At 47.7% G+C, this 22038-nt stretch overlaps 3 protein-coding genes across 12 annotated transcripts in view; 1 reads left to right on the top strand and 2 right to left on the bottom strand.

The window, feature by feature from the left end:
- Nucleotides 1-1155: 1155 nt before the first annotated feature.
- On the bottom strand, nt 1156-6231 carry Tlr2 (toll like receptor 2). Of its 2 annotated transcripts, none has more exons than XM_048333625.1 (2): nt 6134-6231; nt 1156-4385 (listed from the first exon to the last, which is right to left on the bottom strand). In XM_048333625.1, exon 2 carries the CDS (start codon nt 4367-4369, stop codon nt 2018-2020), a length of 2352 nt encoding a protein of 783 aa, XP_048189582.1. In that variant the 5' UTR covers nt 4370-4385; nt 6134-6231; the 3' UTR covers nt 1156-2017. The 2 variants fall into 2 exon arrangements, with proteins under 2 accessions (XP_048189582.1, XP_048189583.1); XM_048333626.1 differs by having other exon boundaries at nt 6130-6231.
- Nucleotides 6232-12086: 5855 nt separating this feature from the next.
- Tmem131l (transmembrane 131 like) overlaps nt 12087-22038 on the bottom strand; it is a 121438-nt gene continuing 111486 nt past the window's right edge. For 7 of the 9 annotated variants that reach the window (XM_048333811.1, XM_048333809.1, XM_048333814.1 and 4 more), the window contains 7 exons: nt 20909-21094; nt 19878-19956; nt 19042-19124; nt 16659-16770; nt 15659-15750; nt 14382-14521; nt 12087-12497 (listed from right to left, as the gene is read on the bottom strand). In XM_048333811.1, coding sequence (XP_048189768.1) covers nt 12222-12497; nt 14382-14521; nt 15659-15750; nt 16659-16770; nt 19042-19124; nt 19878-19956; nt 20909-21094 — 968 coding nt within the window. In that variant the 3' untranslated portion in view covers nt 12087-12221. Of the gene's footprint in view, nt 12498-14381; nt 14522-15658; nt 15751-16658; nt 16771-19041; nt 19163-19877; nt 19957-20908; nt 21095-22038 lie in introns of those variants that run through there. The other 2 variants (XM_048333812.1, XM_048333815.1) reach the window with 2 other exon arrangements.
- On the top strand, nt 13167-13560 carry LOC125341706 (small nuclear ribonucleoprotein G). Its single transcript, XM_048333816.1, has one exon. The coding sequence runs from the start codon at nt 13251-13253 to the stop codon at nt 13479-13481; it is 231 nt and encodes a 76-aa protein (XP_048189773.1). The 5' UTR covers nt 13167-13250; the 3' UTR covers nt 13482-13560.

A 22038-nucleotide genomic window follows, 5' to 3' on the forward strand; every position in this document is an offset into this window, starting at 1 on the left:
GTCTTTTCTATACGTTGTGGTAGCTTGGCACCACAAAGCCCTTCTGTGCAGAGGGTCGCGCACAAAGCTCCAGGAGCAGGGCTACTGACACACGGGGACTAAACACTAAGTACTTGGGGGAGAGAATGTTCACACACACCACGTGCATGCACACACGCACACACACACACACACGCTTCATCCTGCCTGAAGCCTCTGCCTTCCTTCATCTTTTTCACAGTACATCCCAGTACCTGCGGCCACGCCAGCCCGCGTGATCTGTCTCCCACTCAGGGAAGGCAACGAGTCTCATCCACTCTGTGCTCTACTGTACTCATAGCACTGCAAGCACCCAGCACAAACCCCACACAGCGGGGTTGCTGAAAGAAAAATAATGAATCTGGCATGAGGAAACAGAATTAGCTGAACAGGGATGACTAACCAGAAAGGACTGGCCAAGAATGACGTGTTGGATTCCAAAAAGTAGTGCCAATGGCACTAACGGGACAGGAGACATTCGCTCACTCAGACCACCACCCTGTGTGGAGTCGGAAGGAACTCTGCTGATGGTTGCTCTCCCTGTCCAAATATCGGCAGTGTACTTAAAGCTACCTCAAGTTCCCCATCAAGATAACTCACGCTAAGACTTCTACCTGCTGTGGACTTTCCGTCTCCATGCTACCTGATGCCTTAGCGTTACAACTGGTTTGCCATCTGGATTGCCGGCAGACCTAATTCCAGTTGTTTCTGTAGTCAGCAAGACACCAGCAATTCAATGCTCATTATATGATAGGCACACTCAAGAGTTAAGGAAACAAAACAAGATTCTTGAGTGTAGTCCATTGGCAAATAAAAATCAATTCTCATACTTGCAGAAAGTACTAACTACATATTTATTTTTATGTTTTTTTAAAAAAATGTAAAGATGCTATTACACTGTTCTCTAGTGTATTTGCCACTTATCTTTTATAGATAGCTGCCAGAAAATAGCTCCTGGAAGCTTTTAGAACTCTGGACAGGTAAAGCAGTATTTTTTCTGCATGGAACTCAAAACAGCCCTCACCGTCCAGAAAGATGAAGTAATCGCTGTGTTAGTCAGCTTTCTGTTACTGTACCAGCAGTACCAGCAACAATCAGCTTTTGGAGAGGAAAGGTTTGTTTGGGTTCACAGTTTGCGGAGGTTTGGTCCCTGGTTAGCTGGCCCTTGTGGTTTCTGGGCCTGTGACAAGGTGATAAGTTGCAGCAGGGAGCCCACAGGGAAGAAGATGTGAGAAGCAAGGAGAAATGGAAACGAAACTTCAGAGTTAAAAACAAAGACTTTGCATAGAAGAAAAGCAACAACATCCACGTAGGGGAACAGGAGCTCAGATAACCAGATGCTAATTCGAATTTGGCAGGTGGTTCAAGGCCAAGAAATATCAGACTTGACAGGAGATTTCTTTCAAATTCTTCTACATATTTCATCTATCCCAATAGTTTTGGTCTCATGGTAAGTTACAGTTTGTGGCATCTTCTGTTACATACCCTCTTCCAGTCACGGCTGGAGAAATTCAAATACCCAGAAGCACAAGACCCAGTTCACACGGAAACACACCCACCAGCAACAAACCTGGCCGAGTACCCACATATCCTGCCTGGTTTTTAGATCAACTTCAGGGAGAGGGGGTGGAGCAGAGTCTGCCCCGTGTACCTACCCACGTGTCTCTTTACAGAAAGCAGCCTGGACAGCCAGGAGCGATCATTTGTGCTGTTTCCCGATGATCCGGGCCAATGGTGCAGAGGATTCAGATATCACTGATGGATTCAGATCCGGACTATCTTACAGAATAAAGAAAAGCCCAAACCCATTTTTCCCTTAATCTGGTAACAGGTTTAATAGCCCAACACTCTTAAATAAAGCTGACAGGTTAAGTAGTTTTAGTTAAGTCCTCAAGTGACAGTACATTGTGTGACTTTGATCTCATGATGTCAACACGAACTGAGTGACAGCTGGTGGTATCGAGCTCACACGGTCACGGGCGCTGGATGGAGAGAGGACCTAGGCTTTGATTGCGGTCCTCAGGCTGACCCAGAAGCCCTCCTGCAGCGCCTCGTCTCGGGGCCACTCCAGGTAGGTCTTGGTGTTCATGACCCTGCGCAGCTTGCAGAAGCGCTGGGGAATGGCCTTTCTCTCAATGGGCTCGAGAAGCACGAGGATGACGGCATCGTTGTTCTCATCGAAGAGCCGGAAGTGCGAGAAGTCCAGTTCATACTTACACCACTCGCTCCTCACGAAGTTTTCCGACAGCACAAAGATGGTCTTGTGGCTCTTTTCAATGGAGTCGATGATGTTGTCGATGATCCATTTGCCAGGGATGAAGTCCCGCTTGTGGAGACACAGCTTGAAGGGGGGGAGAAAGTGCTCCAGCTCCCGGACCATCAGGTTCTCCACCCAGTGGGAATCGCGCTCACTGTAGGAAACAAAGGCATCGTAGCAGATGTCCCTGACGGGGGCCTTCCTAGGCTTCCTCTTGGCCTGCAGCCAGGCCCACATCATTTTCATGTACCACAGTCCGTGGAAATGGTGGCACAGGCCCCCAATGAGCAGGACCAACAGGAGAAGGGCACAGCACACAGCGGATACCACTGCTGCCTGGTGGCACTCAGAGATGGACAGCCAAGCGTCCCGAACCCGCTGGCCCCGCAGATGGGATGGGGAATCACACAGGTAATTGTCTGGCCAATCCACCAGGACCTCAGCCAGAGCTGGTTGCTCTTGGATGAATGACACGAATTCACAGGAGCAGATGAAGTTGTTTCCACCAGCTTCCAGAACCTTTAGTTTATGAAAGGAATCCAGTTGCTCCTTAGAGAAAGTATTTATTGTATTCCTGTTGATCTTCATGACTACTAACACAGGCAAGAAGGATGCATCTGGTAGAGTGTTCAACTTATTTTGGGAAATATAAAGTTCTTTAAGTAGAGGCAAAGACAAAGAAAATGAGTTGAGATTGTTATTGCTCACATCTAAAACTTCCAGGGTCTGCGGAACACAGTGAGTTAGGCTGTGTATTTGGGTGCTAGATAAGTTTAAGCTTTTCATCTTTTCTGGCCACTGGCAGGTTCCAGACATCGAATGAAAACCGTTCCTACTGAGATCAAGGTTGGTCAGATTTTTCAGGGCCAGTAAAATCTTTGCAGTTTCTTCTATAGATGTTAGATGGTTCTGCCTTAAAATCAAGGTTTGTAGGGAGGGCCAGCCCCCCTCACAGGCTGAATTTTTCAAATATTCTTCAACCATCAGATTTTCACTGAGATCCAAATATTCCAATGATGTTAAATGCTGTGAGAAGGAACAAGGAACCAGAAACACTTTACTGTTTTCAACAGTGACTCGTTTAACACTTCCGGCAAGCGAATAGATGGTCCTCAGATCATAAAATAAGAAGAAATTGGGAATACGCAATCTCCGGATCGTTACGGTTTCTATGCGACGTAGGTCTTTCAAGTCCTCAATGTCAGATTCCCCAAAGTCTCCAACACCATTGAGAGTGCAGCCATCAAGCTCCAATTCCACCAGTCTGGAAGCATACTGCAGGAGTCTCAGCACGCCCTCTAGACTCTCATCGGTGAAAAACGCATTTCTAAATGTCACCTTGCTAACGGGAGGGTTTGTTTCAGTGACAGATAGGCCTAAAAACTGAAATCTGTTCAAATCTGTATCCCTCAACTCCAAATATTCCACAGAACTTAAAAGATCTCCAAAAATCTCTGTCAAGAAAGTCATCTGTTTGAGGTGAAGGGTCAGATGACTGATGTTTTGAATTGACTTGAAACTTCCAGGCTCATAACTCTGGAGATTTGATGCAATGACTTCAAGTTCCTCAAGAAACACGAGTCCAGCGAAATCTATTCTCTGAATCAGTAAGGTGTGGAGGCTTCCGACCCTCAAGGTGTGTAAGTTGGTCAAGTGAGAGAAAAGAGACACTTCCCCGAGTGTTTGGTAAGGATTTCTCATTACATTTAAGACTTTCAAGGAAGCAAGGGGTTGGAACCAGGAGGACGATAAGTTCGACAATCGATTGTCAGACAAGTCCAAGTGCTCAAGGCTGTGCAGGGAGGAAAACGCGTCCTTGTCTATGGCATGGATGCCATTGGACTGGAGCATCAGGGCCTGGAGCTTCACACAGCTCTGCAGGTCGGCTCGGCCCACGGAGGCGATCTTGTTGTGGGACAGGTCAAGGCTCTGCATGGTTGCTGGGAGGCCTGAGGGAATGGCGGTAAAAGACCTGGACCGGCCATCACACACACCTGCGTGGTCACATGACAGAGACATGGGATCAACGGGCCCTTGCTGGGAGAGGCCAATCATGGCGCCCACAGCCCACGCTGTCCACAGAGCATGGAGCATTGTCTGCTCAGGCAACCTACAGATAAATGAAGTTCATATTAGTGGTTGTGTGTGTGTGTGTGTGTGTGTGTTAGTTCTTCTAGGTGAGATAAAGGGGAGGGGAAGCCCATAAATGTGAGGGGATTATTAATTATAACAGAATTAAGACTACCAGGTAGTGAGTTTTACAGTCCTCAGTGAACACAAACATGCAAACACATCTACTTGCCTTTGAGACAACACACATTGTGTGACTAAACCAATAAAATATCTTATTTGTGCAGGTTCTGACCACCGAACCTCATCAACTCAACTCTTGACACTTAAAGGAAAAAAAATGAATCAGTTGATTAATTTCTAGTATTTTTCTCTTTCATTTTCTTGCCAGTCCTGGGGCTTGAACTCAGGGCCTGAGCACTGTCCCTGGCTTCCTTTTGCTAGCACTCTGCCACTTGAGCCACAGCATCACTTCTGGCCTTTTCTATATATATATATATATGTGGTGCTGAGGAATCGAACCCAGGGCTTCATGTATACGAGGCAAGCGCTCTTGCCACTAGGCCATATTCCCAGCACTCTCTTTCTTTTGAAATCAAGAAAAGTAAATGCCATGGCTTAAAAGTGATCATGTTTAGTAAAATGCCTCCTCCACGGTGACTCCCAAAGCAGCGAACATGCCACTGTCGTGTTCTCCATGTGGCTGAGGAAGTGTGTAGGCCTTGCAGCAGACTGCCTGGGCTGAACCCAAACCTCTGCTTGACCCTCTGACATGACCTGCTCTTAAACCTCCCCCTCAAATGCTGACAGGGCCTCCCAGCTCAGAGTTACTACATGGTTTAGTCCTATGACAGAGCACACACAACACCCAGCAGAGTGCCCAGTGTGGTCACACTCAATACACGGCAGCAATGGCAGAAACAGCCCGGTCACTGGAGTTTGTAAAAACATATCTGAGAGTCTATGTGAAAACCAGAAGCAAGTAGCTTAAACATGAGTCTCCCCATTTTATCAGCTCGATTTTCTTATGGTTACATAAAAGTTTACTGTGAAAGGGAAGACAGATTCTCCTTAAGGATTTAAGGAACAATTTCTCTCTTGGCTCCATTTTTATGTCAAGTTACACAGGTGCTTACAAATTCAGAATTTGTAACTGTTCTCGTTGTAACTTTGATTCTAGGGAGATGTTCTTCCTCTTCTCTACTGCTGATTATTTTATTTTGTCTGATATTAAATAGCTCTAACAACTTGCTCTACCAGTAATTGGTTGTAAACTTTGGCCTTTTCTTTAGTGTCCTTAACTATCTCTGGTCAACAATATGATTATTCAGTTGTAGTTTTTAAGTCTATTCTAACAATATTAGTATGTTAATTGTAAAATTAACAGACTTTTCCTTCTATGTAACTACTAATACCATGATCAAATTATGACAGTATTACTTTCTTTCCCGCTTATTTTGCATACCTTTCCTTGCTTTTTTTTTAAATCAGGGAAGGGTTATAATAAGACTTTTTTTCCAGTTAGCTTCTTTATAAATAAAACAGTACAAATATTATCTGATAACCTAGAAATACCTAAAACGTAGTGGGATTCTGCCAATATTTTGTAAAAATGGAGACATTATAAAGATGCAAAGCCATTTAAGATGCAAAGATTCTTTGCTGGAACAGGAATGAAACTTGAAATACTGACGAGGAAGAAGTCGTTTCTCAATCAAGATGGTTGGTACTTTCTGTGTGTGGGTGTGTGCGGGGGTGGGGTGGGGTGGGGGGGTGTCTCTTACCTACCTTCTGGTTCTTTAGAACAGAGTCAGGGTCTTCCACAAGATCAAGGTCCTCTGAGCAGGCCCCGGGTCTCGTGGCTAGCACGCAAGGCATTCACAGGGATGGAACTCCACCCGGGAGGCCGCAGGGGTTTCCTCGCGACACGCCCTTCCACCCCACCCGCCGTGGGAACGCAGCGCACTAGCTCAGCACGGGGGTGGGGGTGGGGGGTGGCTCACACCTGAAAGGAGACAGAGCGATTCCAAGAGCGGAAGCCGGAAAGCCTGCAAGATCAGCCGCTCGCCAATGAACCAGCAAAAGGCTGGACAGGAGGCCCGGCCCAAGTGGGAGAGGACCGGCACCCAGGCGGGGTGCAGAGAGTGCGCGCCCAAGAGACGCTTCCCACTGCGGGGTAAAATGACCGACACACACCCCACTCTTCGTGGGTTCTTTCCTGAAGCGATCGGGGTTAGGTCTCAGCCTGGGCAAGGCCACTGCGCGCCCCCCCCCCGGGGGGCTGCGCCCCATGCCGGGCGTCTCCCCAGGGGTCCCGGGTCCCCAGCGCCCGCCCTGCCCGCCCGCCCCGTCCGCGCTGCCCGCAGGGGCGCCCGCGTACCCGGGCCGGGGTCCCGCGTGGTCCTGCGCCCTCGCCCCGCGGCGCTCGCTCAGCTCACTGGTCTCGTCCCGGGGAGCCGCGGCGCTCCAGGGCGCGTTCCTGAGCTGGCCGCCCGCCGCGGGGCCCGGGTGATGCCAACCCCCGCCAAGCCCCGCCCTGCGCCCCAGCTCCTCACTTGGCCCCGGGGCTTGGAGGGACGGCAGGGCAGGGAAAGGGGAACCGAGAGGTCAGAGTGCGCCGGAGGGACTTCCCGGAGCACCCGGCAGAGCCGGCTAGGCGCCCAAGCCCTGCAGGGTGGAAGGCGGAGCGCCCCCCCGCACCCCCTCCCCGCACCCCGACACCTCGGAGCCCGCCGTGCTCCTCCATCCCGGGCCTTGCTTCTGAATCCCCCCTTCCAGGGCTTTGTGGAGCCCAGGCGCTCTGGGATTGTTTACCCGAGCCCTGTGGCCGGCACCCCGGGCTGAGTTCCACCCCTTGGCTCGCCCTCCCTCCTACTTGCTCTTTTGCTGTTGCTCATTGGCCAGGCGGTGCCTCGCCCCGGCCTCGGTCTGATTTTTGCCCCGAGGGCCTCCGTGCCCATCAACAGCGGTAGACTGGGTGTCTCCATTTCCACACAGGTGTGCCCCACGCTGTCCCTGAGAAAAACGAAACAAACTGCTTTGAAAAAGTAAACTGCCTTAGTATTCCCAAACTATTATTTCATACTCATAATTGTAAGGTTCACCCCACCCCCCCCCAAGGCCCCGGGGAGGGCTCCATGCAGATTCCCCACCCCCCACCCCCCCACCCGCGTTTAAGTCTTGAGTTACCTAGGTAACTGGCACACCTGGAGGCCGTTACCTCCCCCTCCTCTAAGGTCACATCCAACCTACCTGGCCTTATCTCTCCCTTTTCCTATATAATCCGGCTCCACACGGTATCCCCGCTCTTTCCTTTTCTCTCTTACTCTCTTCTCTTTTGCTCTTTTCTCTTTTTCCCTTCTTCCTTCCCCTCTGTCTCCTCATGCCTCGGAGGCTGGCAATTTGCTTTCCCCCCAATAAACTCTTCTCTGTTTGAACCATATGGCGGGTTTCCTTTCCAGCAAACCTTACAATAATTACATTTGATCTTCACAAGGTGAAATTTGAATTAAAGGAGGCATTCTTGCTAGAAAATGCCACGCAAATTTTAAGCAATAGGACTGCGAGTTAAACTAGAATTTTACCCCATATCCTGGGTTCTCTCAGCCCTGGTTAGATCCTGCTGCGGGTGAGGGGCTAGTGAGGTATTTGAATCCACAGAAGACAGGAGAATAGACATACACATCCACTCACAGACAGTGCTTGGGAGCACAAAACGTGAAAGTCAAAGATGGGTCAGGGGGTTAGGGATCAAAGCCCTTCTCTTCATGAGAAAGAACCTGAAAGGTCTAGGCAACTTCAGACGGACAGCAAATAGGGATGGGACAAAGTTCCCAAGTTTCACCGTTTCTAGGAGCATGGCTCATAAGGGCAAATGGTCCAGGCCAGGAAGACTTGGGTTCCAATCTTTACCCTTCCACGATTGAGATCTAAGAGCGGATCACAAGGCTCAGTTTTCACCACTGTTAAAGAGAGATCATTCGTATCTAGAATATGGTGCCCAGAACTGGCAAACGTTTGAGGTTAACTTTTTTTTTGGGGGGGGGGGGAAGCCCTGGGCTTGAACTCAGGGCCTGAGCACTGTCCATGCTTTCTTTTTGCTCAAGGCTAGCACTCTACCACTTGAGTCACAGCCCCACTTCTGGCTTTTTCTGGTTCTGTGGTGCTAAGGAATTGAATCCAGGGCTTCACGCGTGCTAGGCAATTACTCTACCACTAAGCCACATTGCCATCCAGGTTAACACTTTCAGGAAAGAATTTAAGTATAGGAACTTAGTCTCACTTCTGAAGTGGGGTCCAAGCAGTTCAGTCTAAGTGTTGAAGCATTGGGGTGAAAAGAATATCAGCCAGGGAGTAAGGAGCTATGTCATAAAATCAGCAACTCCATTCAGTCAATCCTCTCTCCTGCTTGAGTGAGCGCTGCTGTGGACAGATTCAGAATCTGTCAAGAAGAGCTATGATGTTGCTAGGTAGGCAGGGACCATCACCTGGCCCTAAGTACGCAGTGGTGCGGGCAGATCCTTTCATTTTATTGAACTCTTTACATTTGCTTTTTTTTTAAAAAATCCTGCCCTGAGGCTTGAACTCAGGCCTGGGTGCTGTCCCTGAGCTTTATCCACTCAAGGCTAGCACTCTACTACTTAAGCCACAGCCCCACTTCCAGCTTTTTTTTTTTTTTTTTTTGGTGGTTAATTGGAGATAAAAAGTCTCCCTTTCCTGCCTGTGCTGGCTTTGAACTGCAATCCTCAGATCTCAGCTTCTTGAGTAGCTAAGGTTACATCCTTTTCCCCCTAGGGAGGTACTCTGCATGGTCTGGGCAGAGCGGGGAGTGCCCACTTACCACCTATGCTGGAGGGAGCCCCAGGGAGAGTTCTTTGTGGAGTGGAAGGGACTGAGGCCCGGGTAAGGAGGAAATGCTAACAGGATTAATATGCCTCTCAAAAGGCAAGACCGCTAAAGAATGTGAACATTCTTTGGCTTTTAGTCAGCCGCGCATTAGTATGAATGAGAGGCCAAGCATACTATCTTCTTCCCTTGAAGTGGTTGAGCTCAAGTTTCTCAGGGGAAAGGAGCACCTTGGTATTGTCAACAGAGCAGAGGGTGTCGCCTTCCAGAGAATCTCAAAGGATGGACTGGGGCTGGGGGAGAATTGGGAAGCAGAGTCCAGGAAAGGCAAGTGGAGTGACAAAGGGGATGGGCAGAGACCTGCCGATGAAAGCTTCCTTTGTGGCAGTGTAGCCCAATAACAAAGACCACCTTGCTCTCAGAAAAGGGGAGATAGGCCATTTGACCTTTCTCTCTCTTACAAGAAGGGGGCAGCTCTGCTGAGAAAGCTCTCTGGGCCGTAGAGAATCACGGGAAGATGAGCTCTGCAATTACCCTCGGAAACTCGTGTCACTGAGCAGTAGCAGTGCTCGCTGTGTCCAGCCCTGGCACAGACCCCACTCTGTTCTGGTCCAAGCCAATCCCCTTCAGGAAGTGACTGGTGGAAATTCCACTCTTGCACAATACACTTCTCAGACGTTTCAGTTTTAGGAAGTGAAAATGGCTGCTATGGACGGCTGCAGTGTACAAACTGCTGTTGCTCCAGACCAGTAGCACACGCTTGTAATCGTAGCTAACCAGGAGGTAGAAATCTGTCAAAGCCAGCCAGGGTAGAAAAGTCTTTGAGACTCCATCTCCAATCAATCAGAAACAAAACAAAACAAAACAAAATCCCACAACAAACAGGACCAGAGGTATGGCTCAAGTGAGAGCATTGGCAAAAGGAAGTACAAAGCTTCAAGTTCAAAACCAGTTCTGACCAAAATACAGTAAAACATCCACAGTGCCCTGTCCCCGCCCCCCCACCCCCACCAGAAGGAAGAACATACCACACACTCAATACCTTCATTCAAAAGAAGCGTTTGAATGAGGTGCTGCTACCAGCACACTGAGCAGGAGCCAGGAGAACGGCCCCGCCCCCCTCCTTCTGACTGGCTGAGTCCGTCCCCTGACTCCACTCATTCCAACAACCTGTTAAAATACAGGAAATCACTGTCAAGCTCTAAGTAGAGACACGCCTCTAGAATGGTAAAAAAGGCACGTTGGAAATTGCCATTAAAGTGGCATCTAGATAACAACCCCAAATCCTGGAGAACAAAGAAGCAGAGAGAAAATTCTAAACAACTAGCCGAGGACTCTGAAGCATCATGCTAAAATACCAGACCCCTATGACTAATATAGCAGAGAAGGATTAGATCTATGGGGGCTGAGAAGCCCTTTGTACTCCTCCTCCCTTCCCCATGCGGCGGGCATTCCAGCCAGCAAGGAGGGAAAGGGCACTCCTGACGGGGAGCCGGCTTCTGCTCCTGGAAGTGGCAACCTTAGGACCTGTGCTGCGCCGCGCACAGGCAGAATGGCTGTGATACCCACAACCTCACAGTCCCGTGAGCCGGCCCAGGCCACTGCTGTGGGCGCCTTCCCGCTCCACGTACTGCAGCGTCCCGGTGTAGACCAGGCCACGGCCTCCCCAGCTTTTTCCCAGGTTTGCAGCGACCCTCAGGGGTGGCACAGCCCCCCCCCTCCACAGGCCCCATCTTGCTATGGCTGGGATGGCATGATTTACCGTTGTCTCCTGGACCTGCCCGCTCCTGGTCCAACTGATGCACCTGCTTGGCGCTCCTCACCAGGCAGACGTCCACAGCCTCTCCTCCCTCCCTGGTACTGTCTGAGATGCACCCATCTCCACTGCTTCAAATGCTCTCTGGGGCTGTGGACACTCTCGGCATGAAAGCTCCCCCCAGTAACATGGAAGCCTGGGATGTACTCACTCTGTACACCTGCTGTCCACCCTAGTCCCCTGCCCCCCCAACTCAACTATCACAAAAAGGAAGGTAGCACTCCACTTGAGAAATCAGTTCTACTTCCATTTCCAACGAAGACAAAACAACTGAAGGATAAAATTTTATTTCAGATATTTTGGAAGTCTACACATGCACATATATGTAATTCCTCACCTTAGCTAATGCCCAATGCAGAAAGAACTGGTGTGTGTGTGTGTAACAAGCACTGCTCCTACCTCCTCCTAAGACTGCTGTTTAGAGTTGGCCTGCTTGTGGGGAGGGCAGCCTGCATCTACTAGAATGTCCCCGCTTCCATCTTGGGAGAGGGGCAGGAACAATCACCACCCTAATGGGAGCTCAGAGTAAACACCAGGCCCCTGTCTGTTCAGCAGCCAAGACATGACAGGGCTGGGAGTCTTCAAGCAGCATCCGCCCTGCTGAGCAAGGCTTTCCTAAGTACACTGGCCACTCTGCTCTGGGATTGGTGCCCGAGTAACTTATTTTTGGTCCTGGGACTTGCCCTCAGAGCCTGGGTGCTGTCCCGGGTTTTTTTTGCTTAAGAGGTTAGCACTGGAGCCACAGGTCCACTTCTGGCTTTATCTGGTGGTTAACTGGAGGTAAGAGTCTCAAGGGCTGTCCTACCCAACTGGTTTCAAACTGTGATCCTCAGATCTCAGCCTCCCGAGTAGCTAGGATTATAGTCATGAACCACCAATGCCCGGCTCCAAGTAATTTCTTAATGTTCACAATGGTGCTGATACTCAGCAATTTCCCTCCAAACCTTACCTTCTCCCTGGTGCTCATTTAAAAGGCTGGGATTGCTGGACACGTTTCTTCAATTATGGAAATTACGACAGATGGATGTTGAGTCTGCCACTGATTTATGAATGAAAGGTTAAAAAAACAGAGCACCCAGATTTCATTAAAAAATTTATTTTCATATAAAAGTGCCAAAATATCTGCCAATGTCGTAATCTATCTTAACAACCAGTTTACACTCGTAATCCAAACACAAGCCTCTTTATTCACATTGTTTAAAAATCCAATTCTCTTCACACATTCCCACAGTAGCTGGAGTCTCTGGACAGCGGGAAGTTCGTGTTGCGATTTGCTGTGGAAGTCCATATGTCCAGGTTCATGTAGGCACGAAATGGGTTAAACCCTGGGTAGTACTCCTTACACATGACGGCCTGGTTTTCCATGTGGGTTGAATGTTCCGTGGGGGAACTAATGGGGCAACAATTTTCGTACACATCACTTTGTGGGGCCCAGATGGAACCAAAAAGTCCAGACATCGGAGACAAGCTTCGGGTACTGGTGAGGTAGGGCTAAAGGATGAACAGGGAAAAAAGACGCACACAATTAAAATCTCCAGGAGCTTTAGAAAGTTGAGTCTGAATACTTACCAGCAGACAGGTGCATGGTACCTATCCAAGATACCTGAAATTGATTGAAGTATTCTGAGAATTCTGGGTTGCTTAACCTCATTTTTCAGGAGTATTATTAAATCTAAGGAAAAACTCAAAGCCAAATGCCTTTCATTAAAAAAATAATGTGAAGAGGCAGGAATGATGGCTCAAGATAGTAATTCTAGGGCTGGGGATATGGCCTAGTGGCAAGAGCGCTTGCCTCGTATACTTGAAGCCGTGGGTTTGATTCCCCAGCACCACATATACAGAAAATGGCCAGAAGTGGCACTGTGACTCAAGTGGCAGAGTGCTAGCCTTGAGCAAAAAGAAGCCAGGGACAATGAGTCCAAGGCCCAGGACTGGCAAAAACAACAACAACAACAACAACAAAAAACGTAATTCTAGCTACCTGGTGAAGGTTGGGAGGATCATAGTTCAAGCCCAGCCGAGGCACAACGTTTGCAAGATCTCACCTTGAACCACCAAAAACGTGGGTGCCAGCCAACCCAGCTATGCAGGAAGAATAAATAGGTTTGTGGTGGTCCAGAGTAGCCAGGCAAAAATGAAACCTTATCTCAAAAATAAGACCAACAGAGTCGTTTCTGCCGCGGGCGCGTGAAGGAGGCATCAATTTCGGTTCCCAAGCATCTCTGAGCCCGCAGAGTAGGAATCATGAGCAAAGCTCACCCTCCTGAGCTAAAAAAATTTATGGATAAGAAGCTATCTTTGAAATTAAATGGTGGCAGACATGTCCAAGGAATATTGCGTGGATTTGATCCATTTATGAATCTGGTGATAGATGAATGTGTGGAGATGGCAACTAGTGGGCAACAGAACAATATTGGAATGGTGGTTATACGAGGAAATAGTATCATCATGTTAGAAGCCTTGGAACGAGTTTAATAAATGACAGCTAATCAGAGAAATCTGCATCCCCTCTCCAAAAGACTACTTAACTGTATACAATTTGGTCATGTACATTTTTATAGTTAACTTTTTTTTTTTTTTTTTTGGCCAGTCCTGGGCCTTGGACTCAGGGCCTGAGCACTGTCCCTGGCTTCTTCCCGCTCAAGGCTAGCACTCTGCCACTTGAGCCACAGCGCCGCTTCTGGCCGTTTTCTGTATATGTGGTGCTGGGGAATCGAACCTAGGGCTTCATGTATCCGAGGCAGGCACTCTTGCCACTAGGCTATATCCCCAGCCCCAACTTTTTTTTAATAAACATTTGCAATAATAAAAAAAATAAGACCAACAGGGCTGGGGGCATGGCTTAAGTGGTACAGTATCTGCCTACCACACACAAAGGCTCTGAATTCAAATCCTAGTCAAATCTTAGCCACCACTCCTGGCTCCTCATTTTTTTCTCTTGAGAAGGGCATTTGGATGTGGGTCTTTCCTTTGGTTACACATTTGTCTAATTAGAAGAGGGAAAACGTGTGGAGTTAATGTGTTGAACCTAGTCACTGTCCCCTAACAGACCTTCCTGTGTCCTTCACTTCATCTCTTAACACTGAAGTGAGCAAGGCCCCACACAGACGGCTATGATGCAGACTTTGCTGGCCCAATTTCTATTTTATTCATAAGCAATCTCTGCTTGGTGTAGTTTGGGACATCATTTTCATTCAGGGCAGCCAGTGTTGGTGTTGGCAAGCCTACACATTAGGGTCCTCCTGCCTGTGGAGGACGGCCAGCCTATGATCTAGAGAATCCCACCAGCTCTGGCTGATCTGGGCTCAATGATAATGCAAGCTGAGGCTCGGATGAAGGGGGGATTAGACAACTGGAAGCTGCCGTAACACCCACCTGAGAGTTGACGAAGCTGGCATGTCCCCATGCAGTGGGCATGTTGGGCGGGGTGTTCCAGGTAGAATGAGAGTTGTGGTCGATGAAGTCAGTTTGAGCTTCTGCAGGACAAGGGAAGCCGTTGGTGTAATTCATGTTCTCTATGAGGAATGGGAAACAGCAACAAAGTGAATATTTTCATGGAGAGAGCTGAATTCTTACTCTCAAGAGAGAACTTTCCAGGCCTTCCCATACTGGCAAGGGAGAAACAGACATAAACATGTTGTGCCCCCATTGCATGGTCATCCCGGGTTAAAGGTAAAGCCTGTCCTGTGACCCCACCTGTGAACCCTCGTGAGGAGTCTGACTCAGGGCTTGTGTGTCTGTATTTGATTATTTGACAGGAATCTTTCTTATATAAAGTGTGCTTAAAACACTACTATAGACAGTGCCACGATTCATATATATTCTTTTTCAGGGGCATGCGTGTGTCCTGGGGATGGAATCCAAGGTCTCACACATGCTAGGCAAGCGTCCTAATGTTGAGCTATATACCGCCCTCATTTTTTGTCTGTCATGCAACCTTAGCACCTGTACACAGCCTGATAAAGCAATTAGAAAATCAAGGGCTTCATGGGTATCACTAGATAATAAACTCAGAGCCCAATAATCCTAGGAAGGAAGCTACCAAAGCACCCCACCTTGTGGTTAGCAGAGAGCAGTGCAGGTAGCAGAATCCAGGCTGGAAAGGCAGTGCTAGTATGAGAAATCATGAGCATACTATAGTCTATAAGAGGAACACTTTCCAGATGACCAAGGGAATATTTATTACAGCACATGCTTGAGATCAAGAATTTCTAACTGTCCCATTTCCTGTCCAGACTTCTATCATTCCTTATCCAGCACTGCTCATCTGGCCCAAGAGTCAAGACATGCTCTTAAGAACAAGCAGGCAAACACTTCTATTTCATATGGGGCTATGAAAAAGCACAGCAAACAACTAGTGCCCCAGACGTCCAATGGTCCACAGAAATACAAATGACCTAGTTCTACCTCAGCACAAGGATGAAATGGACAAAGTTTATATGCAGAAGGCTTGAGGGTCATATAGAATTGTACATGGCGGGCATGCACAACTGGATCCACATGAAATCATTGACAACCACTCTAAGACCATTCTTTGAGTCTGCTTGCTACTAAAAGGCACATTCTTCACAGGTTTGTGCTAAAGTCCACACACGTCCTGCTTTGAGCTTATGAGAGAATAAAAGCACTGCGACTGCTCAAGTCACTTTTACCTTCTGGAAAGGCATTGTAATCATTCAGTTCCAACGGGCAGTACACATTGGGAAACTGGCCTTCGCAAGTTGCATTCCAGTCAATGAAACTGCTACAAAAAACAAGAGGTCTAGTTTCAGAAATGGGATGCCACAAGATCAAGTAAATAAAGAGTATGATTTTATGGTCCAACATCCTAATCACTGTAAATCCCCCAATTTAGGAAAATGAAAGATGTTAATTTTCTCAAGTCAGAGAATCAAAGACCATCCCTAGATGCTCATAACCAGTAACATCCACCTGTAAGACGGGTTCCTTTATGACCATTGTGAAGTTTCACCCAAGGCCACAGCTCTATCAGCACTGAAGAGTCTTAGAATATATCTGGACCCTGCCATGTTGGTTCTGCTAATAAAATGCCTACCTCTCACAGCAGCACTCAGCTTAGGAAGTCGCCACTATGAAGACTACTAGTCATGACACACTCATCACCACTGCCAACTGGGCTCGCATTACAGAAATCAGACAAGCAATACTGTTGTAATAAGCTGAACCAAAAACATCTTTCAGTGGATCCTGTGATTAAACAAAGGTATTAGCATTTCTTCCAGGTTCCCTAACGGAATGATTTATTAATACCCAAGGGAAAATTTAAGATGCCGTCATTGCGTAACTTTGTTGATGCTCAAGCTCTGTGATCTTTTAAATTTGTCAGTGTGTTCAAGAGTGATGTCATGGGACAATGGAAATCTTTGCTGCTATATAGTAGGAATTATGAGTTGACTGTTTTTCAAATTTGCCTCATATGTGTTATGAGATAAAGAAAACAGTGACAAGGGTCCCCAGCTTTTCTTGATTTTATTGCATATTTCTTTCAGTGCCTGACTGGTTGGGTTATTTTCTAACACGTTGTAATATAACTCCAAGAGACAGAAGCAATGTTTTAGTACAGCTGAGTTCAAATCCCAGCTCCCAGCCATTAGGGCAAGCGAGGCCTGCATCCGAGGAGCAAGGTCCTACCTGTTGTGGACTGGGTCCCGCGTCACTCCAGGCATGTTCTCCATAGGGCAGCTGAAGCTGTTTGCCAGACAAACTGGCTCGGGGGGCCACAAGTCCCCAGGTGAGTAAAGACCTGAAGAAGAAAGCAAGGTCTCTCAGTCCACTTCCTTCAATATCCAGTCCTCAGTGGCCCTTCAAATGATGCCTGGCTCAACCTCTCTTCCCCTGTCTGTCACCCCCACACACTGACTGCTGTGGCCGTCCCCGAGTCCCTTTGGGAGACACTATTTCAGGACACAACTCTGAAGGACAGCATGCTGCTTGTCTGCTTCAGATGCGGCAATCGCGATTGTCTCCTTGCCTGCCTGGACAAGAACTTAAACAGATATTTGAGGGGCTGCTCTGTGCAGGGCCTCCCTACAGATCCTAGAGATGCCGCAGCAAACAAGGGCATTCAAGTGAACAGACACCAAGGACAAAAGGACAGCAAGGCACCATGAACAGTGCAGTTGTAACTACGGTAGTCAGGCCTCACTGCTGGAGCTTGCCATCAAATATCCAACTGTAGACAGGGGGTGAGCCACGTGGCTCCGGGAAGCACAGGCCAGGCAGTGGCAACCATTTGGCAAATGCCCTGAAGCGGGCGTGGCTGAGCCCCACGCAAGTACAAGGTAAAGGGTGGTGTGAGGACTTTGTGAAACAGAGTCCCTAGAAAGAAGGAAAGCAAAGAATGGCTTGCTGTGGTGGGTGGAATGTGGAGCTTCCTGAAGGCCTTATGCTGTTTTTTTTTCCTGTAAGCCAGGAAGCAAGATCGATGTCCTGGTGAGGCAGAAGGCACTGGCCCGTGGTCCAGGAGGCCAGCCGATGCTGCAAGGAAGCCCATGCAAAGCGAGTGGTCAAAAGGCAGGGCCGTCAGACGTGTGCTCTCCAGAACACAGGGGGAGGGGAGCACCCGGTAAGACCGCGACTGCGGCTTTGCAGCAAAGAGCCAGCAGCCCGAGAAATGCTTAACCATGAACAGGATGTTTTGGCAGTGCAAATGAGCCTCGGTATGAGGGAGGCATTAGCTCTATAGACAGCAGGCCCAGTGTAGACACAATCTGCTTCAGTGACCTCAGGACCTAACCCAAGGAATAACAGCTGCAGACTTATTCATGAGGACCACAGGCACAAGTCTAATTTCTAAGAGACAACACAGAGCCTGGCGCTTCCCATGTAAGAAGGATCTGGTAGGGATAACACCTTTCCTTTTTCTCACAGTCCTGGGTTTGAACTCATGCTACTCTTCCACTCGAGTCACAACATACTCATCCCCATGGACCTTGCTTGGTTATTTTTGAGATCGAGTACTCTGTGTGTATTTGTCCATGCTAGTTTGCTTCCCAGAGCTGGGATGACAGACATATACCATTACACCCAGGGTTTTTTGTTGTTGTTGTTGTGATGGAAGTCTCACTTCCTCTTTGGCTGGCCTTGAACTGCAATCCTCCTAATTTCCATCTACCTAGTAGGTGGGATTATAGGTATGAGCCATGGTGTCTACCTATGGCCTGTAACTTGCAATCCTCTGACTCCTCATTCACCATTAATTTCTATGAGCTGATATGCAATGATGCAAGTATGTGTACTAGTGCTAAATGCTACAGAGAGTACAAAGCAGGCATATCCTGCTATGATTCCTGATATTGATTTGGCAGGAATGGAGAGAGAGAGAGAGAGAGAGAGAGAGAGAGAGAGAGAGAGAGAGAGAGAGAGAGAGAGAGAGAGAGAGAGAGAGATGGAGGGGAGTAGGAGAAAAGGGGGCAAAATGAAGGAGGACTGGACTTAATTTTCCATTGAAAGCCCAGGAAGGAGTGCATTTCCTTTCTGACTATTCTTATTTCCACACACTAAAACCACCATCCTCACTCCCCCACCTGCAGAAGGTGGGGAGCTCTCAGACTTAGCCTTGTGCCGACTGAGGCTGAGCCCAATCACTAAATCAAGATTAACAGGCTTCCAAGACAGAGTGAGCTGGAGGAGAAAGTGGCCAGGGAGGACTATGGAAGCAGGTGAGGATGCGGAAATCTCACTCCTGACTTTCTCTCCACCGGGGTCTCATGCCGGCCCGCAGGCATCATGTCTGTTTCCTGTCTTCTCCAACTAGGGAAATGAAGTACAGTGTAGCAAGTCTCCAATAAAAGGCTCTAAACTGAACTGGGACTGTAGGGGCAGGCACCTGTGCCTGGGCTACCAAAAAGGTGCTGCATATCCATAGAGTGACAGGCAGAAACCAAAGTCACATACCCTGATGATGCCTGTCCACGGGGCAAGTGCCTTCAACCTACACACCCAGCTTGGAGAAGGGTCCCACCCAGGGGACAGAACAGAACATCTGGCTGGTATCAGCTTTGCTGTGCCTCACCTTTATCTTCTTCAACACCTGAAGAGCCGGCAGGGAGGCTGGGACAGGAAGGGTCTGCGTAAGACAGGAGGTCACTCACATCTCTGTGGGGAAAGTGAGCACAGAGGAACTGCTGACTTTTCTGCACAGGAAGTACAGATAGTACATCGTAATCTATACAGATATGGCATGTTTTTATTACTTGAGTTTTTACCCACAGAAACATACAGCTATTGCAGACATAAAGGTGCACAGAGAGACAACATTTGAGGGATATTAAATTCCCAAGATCCGGTAAAGTTTTGCTTGAACAAACAACAAGTCAGTCAAACTGTAGTTTCCAAGCTGCCTACCACATGGTTGCAACAATTCTTAAACATTAGTTTACTTTTCACCTGTAACAAAACATTCATAAAAAGCTTTTCTTATCTGCTAGCTGGGTTTCCTTCTTCGCAAACTCACCCATCTAATTACAGCTTCTTATACACTAAGGAAGACAAGCACACTTGCAACTGCAATGCACTCCACTCCCTCCTCGCTAACCCTGCCTTCATGTGGTTATAGGTACAGCTGGCTGCCCTCTGTGCCACAGCTTCTATATCCTTTAATTCAAGCCAAAAATACTTGCAAAAAATGCGACATCATTTTCTGTAGGGGCCTTGAACATGTGCAGACTTCAGTGTCGGTCTGCGCGTGTGTGAGCGCGCACACGCATGTATATGTGCGCACGAGTGCGTGTGCGTTTACATGAAGGAGGGCCCTGTAACTCACGCCCCATGAGCAGTGAGGAACCACTGCAAGTGGGAGAAGGGAATCCCGGAGCATGCACGAGACACTGGAAACTGGAGAACACTTACGTGGGGCTGCAGATGTGATGTGAAAGGTTCAAGGAGATGGGAGTCTCGGAAGGGAAGTCACTTGAGGAAAAACTGTCCCCTGCATTGAGAAAAAGTTACCACAAGTTTTAAGAAGCGTGATTAGCTGTATATTATCTGTATTAAAATGTACATTTTGTTAGTATTATTAACCCCTAAGAGTGATCTCTTTTTCACTTCAAACCAATATTCACAATTCAATTAAATTGTAACGGTCTTCTATTGTTTATCCTTTCATTGAAAAATTAACAAAATTAAATATTTGGATGAAGAATTTTGGATCAATACCTTACACATTCTGGAAAAAAGAAACATCTTTATTATGAATATTTCAATAGATTTTTTCCTGAAAGAAGACATTTAGCTATATAATTTTAGTATTTACTCCCTTAAGTTTATTAAATATGACCATTATAAGAATTTATAAAAGGAAATGAAAGCTGAAAGGGGTACAAATCACCTACACTTATACTGCCAGTATGAACACTCGGTATTTATTTCTTATAATCTTGTTTATGTGTGCATACACATACAGGTGTAAAATTGGGATTATACCCCATATTATACTTTCCTTGGTGGGAGATGGAGCTGTGTAGATTGTGGGCCATGAAAAGCAAAGATGTCTGAACAAAGAAATCTCTCTCCATCATGAAACACAAAACCAAGTGGCTGCTCCTTCCCTAGTCCGCGTTTCCCCCACACAATACACACTGACCCCAAGAAGTCAGCATTGGCTTGTTTCTTGGGGGGTTGGGCTATCTTTTTATGGCTTATTTTATCAAAATAAAAAAGAATGAACAAATGTACAGCTCTGTTAAGTGTGTCAGAGATAGACACTAAATAGTAATAACAGTGTTAGTGATTAAAGAGAGAGGAGGGAGGAGGAGAGAAAAGGAAAGGAGAGTGCAAATCAAAGCCTCAGATCTGGGCAGAGCAGGACCTTACAGGGGGCGTGCTGGGCACACGGGGAAGAAGGGTGTGTGGCGATGACAGGGAGGCCACGTGGGACTCACCAGGCGGCAGGAAGTGCTGCACATCCACTGCAGGCTTCCTGTCACCGTCCGAGCTGCCACTGCTACTCCAGCTGCCCCAGCTACCCCGGCTGGCACGCACACTGCCGGAGGAGCTGCCACACTCAGAGCTGGAGTCCAAGCAAAACTTGTCTGAGGGTTTCTTCTCTGGCTTCTGGTAGTAGCCCTCTGCAGGAGGCAAGGGGAGACGCTGTACTTCACTAAGACAATTGCAGCTAGTGCCACTGCTAACAAACAGGGGAAGCTAGCAAGAAGACCAGAGTCAGCTTCAGGACTGGACAACTCTGCTCAGCTACAAATGATAATAAAATATGACAATGAGGCTTAGTGAAGTTAACACAGGACCTGGAGAAACTCCAGGCCAAGTCTGTTCCGTGTGTGGATGGACGATCAAACCCAAGCACAATTTTCATCTAAAAATGATTCTAGAGGCTAGGTAGGGACAAAGCTCAGTGGTAGAGTGCTTTTTTAGCATGCACATAGTAAGGTTCGATCCTTAGCATTATATAAACACAGCAAGCAATAAGTTTGCTCTGTTGAGAAACTACTCTATTAAATGGATGGAAGACCTATAGGTGATTTTCTCCCTCTTTCATTAGGATGTAAGTTAGGAATTTCAAAATATTACTGACATATGGGTGGGGAGAAACTCCGATTAAGACTGAAAATGAGCTAGGTACCAGCAGCTCATGCCTCTAATCCTAGCTACTCAGGAAGCTCAGATCTGAGAATGACAGCTCGAAGCCAGCCTGGGCAGGAAAGTCCGTAAGCATCATATCTCCAATTAAACACCAAAAAGCTGGGAGTGGAGTTATGACTCAAGTGGTAGAGCACTAGCCTTGAGTAAAAAAGCTCAGAGACAGTAATCAGGCCCTGAGTTCAAGCTCCAGGGGTGACAAAAATAAAAAGAGATAATTGAAAAGGAGCACACATAAGTTAAGGGAATGAAAGACAACAAGAGATAGAGACCAGTTTCCTCTGGCTGACCAGTGTGTGTCCCAGTGGAGCCTGTGACTAGGAAAGCGGGATGTGCTGGATTATTCTCCTCTGGCTCCAGCACAGGGGCCCCTCACTTCCCATTCCCAGGGCACTGCAGCAGCAGTCCCAGGCTG

This window comes from Perognathus longimembris, chromosome 24 (genome assembly GCF_023159225.1).
Source record: "Perognathus longimembris pacificus isolate PPM17 chromosome 24, ASM2315922v1, whole genome shotgun sequence".
Classification (NCBI taxonomy): Eukaryota; Metazoa; Chordata; class Mammalia; order Rodentia; family Heteromyidae; genus Perognathus; species Perognathus longimembris.

What these genes read in the sequence shown, in the direction of transcription:
- Tlr2 (XM_048333625.1), bottom strand. Translation starts at nt 4,369, where the DNA reads ATGCTCCATGCTCTGTGGACAGCGTGGGCTGTGGGCGCCATGATTGGC.
- LOC125341706 (XM_048333816.1), top strand. Translation starts at nt 13,251, where the DNA reads ATGAGCAAAGCTCACCCTCCTGAGCTAAAAAAATTTATGGATAAGAAG.